Source organism: Lepidochelys kempii, chromosome 2 (assembly GCF_965140285.1).
Source record: "Lepidochelys kempii isolate rLepKem1 chromosome 2, rLepKem1.hap1, whole genome shotgun sequence".
In the NCBI taxonomy this organism is placed as follows: domain Eukaryota; kingdom Metazoa; phylum Chordata; order Testudines; family Cheloniidae; genus Lepidochelys; species Lepidochelys kempii.
In genome coordinates this window covers 268,801,803-268,806,491 of record NC_136381.1, presented here as the reverse complement: position 1 = coordinate 268,806,491, position 4,689 = coordinate 268,801,803, and the positions used below count along the sequence as shown (strand labels likewise).

Here is a 4,689-nt window from a genome sequence, read left to right as displayed (position 1 = left end):
GAGGCCTCACCTGGAGAACTGCATCCAATTCTGGGTCCCACACTTTAGGAAAGATGTGGACAAATAGGAGAGTCAAGAGGAGAGCAACAAAAATGATAAAGGGTTTAGAAACCTGCCCTATGAGGAAAGGTTAACAAACTGGGCACGTTTAGTCTTGAGATAATAACACTGACGCAGGGGACCTGATAACAGTCTTCAGATGTGTTAAGGGCTGTTATAAAGAGGACAGTGTTCGATTGTTCTCTGTGCCCGCTGAAGGTAGGACAAGAAGTCATGGGTTTAATCTGCAGCAAGGGAGATTTAGGTTTGATATTAGGAAAATCTTTCTAACTATAAAGACAGTTAAGCTCTGCTGTGGGCATCCAACGGGGGTTGTGGAATCCCCGTCACTGTTGGTTTTTAAAAACAGGTTGGACAAACACCTGCCAAGGATGGTCCTGCCACAGCACCACTGGGGACTGGACTTGATGACTTCTCGAGGTCCCTTCCAGCCCCACATTCCTAGGGAATGTACGGCAAAAAGCAAATGAACTGGTAACTGGTTCCAAATTTTTTTCCAACTTTCTTTTAATTGATATTCAGGCAACTGCCAACAATGAACAAAGCGCCACCAGGGAGTGGCTCAAACCTGATGTACAATCCTAGGTGAAAACAGGCATCCCTCATATAAGAAAGAGAAACATGCTCCTGCTCTCACTGCCCTGGTTGTGTGGATAGGGTTAAGACACCCCCCACCCGTACTGGGAGATGGCTGAATTCATATTATTCATTTGGACTGAGGTCAAAACATGCCTTTATACCAGGTAACCTTGGTGCAGGGCAATGGGAAAACCCAGCCACCACGCAAGAGTAAACAGAGGGAATGTTAGAGCTAGTCTATAAAATGAACTGGGAAGAAACAGCCATTGAAATACTAGAGGCTGACAGAGCCGTTCTCAGCTCAGACCCCTGCAGCACCCACACCATGCCCAAGAGGGTCTGTCGCTGGCAGTCCTGGCTGACACTTGCCCTTCCCCCACATCCCCAGAACCACTTTTGGATTGACCCACAAAATAGGCATCTACCTACATCCCCCAGCTCCCCTCCCAGCTCCCGCTATTGTTCCATGTCTTTTCAGAGTAGAAAAGTCAAACTCCCCAGTACTGAATCCCAGAATATCCCTGGACTGATATTCCCTGTAACCGCCCTGTACTGAACTACAAGCTATAAACTTCTAACACACAAAGAAACTGGCAAAAGTCCCTCATGCAGTCAGTGCTCCCTGGTCAGCTGCAGAAAGGATTGGGCAATGCAGACTCTGCGTTCCAGGGACTCCCTGCGATGCGGGAGGCTGTCCCGTTTCTAGGGGCTGAGCCGTGGGTGGGTTGCCTGGTGTCGTACCAGAGCATGCTTGAGCCGGAAGCTTTTCCCGCATTCAAGACAGGGGTGGGGCCTCTCTCCTGTGTGGACACTCTGATGTCTGTTCAGATCCTTCTTCTGCCGGAAGCTCTTCTCACAGTGGCTGCAGGCAAAGGGGCTTTCTCCCGTGTGGATCCTCCCATGTCGCAGAAGATCCTGCCTCTTGCGGAAACTTTTCCCACACTCCTTGCAGGTGTGGGGCCTGGTGCCCGTGTGCACCTTCCGGTGGGCATTGAGGTTTGACACGTGGTTGAAGCATTTCCCACACTCAGTGCAGGGGTAAGGTCGCTCTCCCGTGTGGGTGCGCTGGTGCTTTCTGAGGTCTTGGCTCTGCTTGAAGCATTTCTCACAGGTCCCACAGGGGTAGGGCCTCTCCGCCGCATGGGTTCTCTGGTGCGCGGTGAGATGTGCCAGCTGGCTAAATCGCTTCTCGCACTGGGAGCACAGGAAGGGTCGCTCTCCCGTGTGGGTTCTCTGGTGGCTCGTAAGCTCCTGTCTCAGGCAAAAGCTTTTCCCGCAGTCCATGCAAGGAAAGGGCCGATCCCCCGAGTGCGTCTTCTGGTGTCTCGTAAGCCCTGCCATTTGGCTGAAGCTTCTCCTGCAGTCCAGGCAGCTGTAGAATCTGTCTCCGGTATGAACTCCCTGGTGTCTGGCCAGATCCTTCTTCCGCAGGAAGCATTTCCCACATTTCCAACATTCATGCGGCTTCTTCTGACCATAAAACCTGCCCAGACTTTGAAAGAAGATCTTCCCCTTCAAGCTCTGCTCACAGGCCGAGCAACTGGGCACCTTTCCACAGGCCTTGGCTCCTACCTCTGAAGAGGACTCCACGTGCTTCCTGGAGCCCTTTTCGCTCTCCCTTGGACTGTCCGGCCCCTTCTCTGCTGGGATTCTCTTGGGTGTTTGCAACCTGCGCCGCCTCTTGTAGGTTCTTCCCTGGCTTGGGCTCTGGAAAACTGTCTCTTCACCACCTCCCAGTGGGATTGTTTGCGGCTCCAGGGTCTCAGACCCTTCCTCCAGGTGCTGCTCCTCAGCTCCGTTCATGTTCCCTCTGCTGTATTTCCCAGGGGTGGTTTTCTCTCACCCCCCCTCCTTTTTCACCGTCTCTCCTAAGCAGGATGGGAACCCAATAAGACAGCGTGAACCAAACTCCCACAGTCAATGCAAGAGGAAGAAAATTCTTCTAATAAAAAGAGTTAAAAAAACACCAACACAACCGCCTGGAAGTGACCTCCTGGGTAGCTGGGTGGGAGACAACGGGTAACAGAAACTAGCGGACACCTTCAATTGCAAGGGTGTCAGGGCACTTTGCAATAGAAAGGAAGACTCAGAATCTGGGCTGGGCAAAGTAAGCAGAAGATCGCTGCGGTGCGGTGAGACAGCTGGAGACCCAGCTGCACCAGCCCACCGAAGGCCGGGTTCTTTCAATCCCTCGACACCAGGGAGAAGGGTACCTTGGAAATTCTAGTAATAAAATCAGGAGTAACAACAATCGGTTCTCACCCTGGGCTGGGGAGCTGAGCACTAGTTTAAAGAGAACAGATTTATATTTCCCAGGACAGCAGCACAACAGACCCTGCTGCACAGTTTGACTCACCTGGATCTCCTAGCAGAAAACCCAAGGAAAGACTTACGGACCCGGAAACACTAAGGGGAGATCAGAAGTTTGCAGAGTACCCTGGGAGTTACCAAGTTGGAACAGGAATCTGGAAAGAAAAAGGCTTTGGTAAGACAAATACTTCATCTGAGCTTCCTACCCCATCACACCATAGCCCCAAACCCCAGGAGGGGCTGCAGGCTTAGAGGGGAGCCTTCCTACTCACAAGCTGTGGAAAGCTGCTGCATTTGAGGGAGAAGATCTCATGCAGTTCTATGGACGGCTGTGGAGATGAACAGAGTGAGGGGGCTAAGCAGGTAACTTACCCATAATTTCACCAGTATGACGAAGCTCCAGAATTCAGCCCAAGAAAAGAGACTGAGTTAGCCAGACTTGGTGAAAGCCTGTGTCTTGGGATTTGGGATCATCCACAAACCAGAACCAGTCAGGGCCAAGCCAAGAGCAAGGAGCGGGAAAGAGAAATCACAAACCGAGCTCCCATAACGGAGGCACTGAGAAAGCTTGTGTGTCCAGCATATCCAAATGACAGCACAGACACCCAGAATACACTGGCAATGGGCCAGTCAAAGGCACCTCAGTAGATACAGGACTATCAAGTGCACCTGCCTCATCAGGGAACAGTTTTAGAGCAGAGAGGGGTGAATCTGTGAGCTCAGTTAATGACAGGACATCCCCGAGTAACAGGAAATTGCTGGTGAATTGGGAGGGCCCAGCACGGGAGGAATGATTAGCGACTGATGGGAAGACAGGAAAGTACAAGGTTCCCTGAAAAAAGAAAAGGAGTACTTGTGGTTCCTTGAAGATTCCCAGCAGAGGCGCAGTGCTGTACCCTGTTACAGTCTCTCCATCTGATGAGGGCTCGGAGTGGGGAGAAGGAACTGGGAAGCTGAGAGTCTGAGTGTCTGGGGGCCCCGGGGTCGCAGCGATTTTCAATGTATTTTTAGCAGATTTTTGACAAAAATGACTGTTAAACTTTTCCCTGGCAGTCATAGGTGCTGAAACTCGGGGAGCTGGGGGTACTGCCACACCCCCTGGCTTGAAGTGGTTTCCACAATATTCCGGGTTTACAGTTTGGTTCAATGTCTCTTAGCACCCCCACTATAAAGATTGTTCCAGCAGAAGGGAGCTCCTGTGTGACCCAGAACAAACAGTGATTTAAACAGGCCAAGCCATTAGGCAGTTGCTTAAATCAGCAGCTCAGTGAACTGAGAAGTTTCAAACCATCCCTAGAGAACCTCCCTTAAAGCAGTGGTTTTCAAACTTTTTTTCTGGCGACCCAGTTGAAGAAAATTTTGATGCCCACGACCCAATGGAGCTGGGGATGAGGGGTTTGGGGTGTGGGAGGGGCTCAGGGCTGGGGCAGAGGGTTGGGGTGCAGGGCTGAGGGCTGCAGGGTGGGGCCAGGAATGAGGGGTTCAGGGTGTGGTCGGGGGCTCTGGGCCAGAGGTTGGGATGCGGGAGGGGGTCAGGGCTCTGTGCTCGGGGTGCAGGCTCTGGGGTGGGGCTGGGGCAGGGGGTTGGCGTGCAGGAGGGGGTCAGGGCTCTGGGCTGGAGGTGCAGGCTTTGGGGTAGGGCTGGGGATGAGGGGTTTGGGGGGGGTCTCAGGGCTGGGGCAGTGGATTGGGGCGCAGGGTTGGGATGAGGCCTTACCTGGGGCGGCTCCCAGTCAGCGG

General features: G+C 52.5%; 1 protein-coding gene across 1 annotated transcript; it reads right to left on the bottom strand.

Moving 5' to 3' along the window:
- Positions 1-595: 595 nt before the first annotated feature.
- Positions 596-3,341, bottom strand: LOC140905786 (uncharacterized). The gene is made up of 2 exons (XM_073329261.2): positions 2,996-3,341; positions 596-2,507 (listed from the first exon to the last, which is right to left on the bottom strand). The coding sequence occupies exon 2, from the start codon at positions 2,440-2,442 to the stop codon at positions 1,342-1,344; it is 1,101 nt and encodes a 366-aa protein (XP_073185362.1). The 5' UTR covers positions 2,443-2,507; positions 2,996-3,341; the 3' UTR covers positions 596-1,341.
- Positions 3,342-4,689: the final 1,348 nt, after the last annotated feature.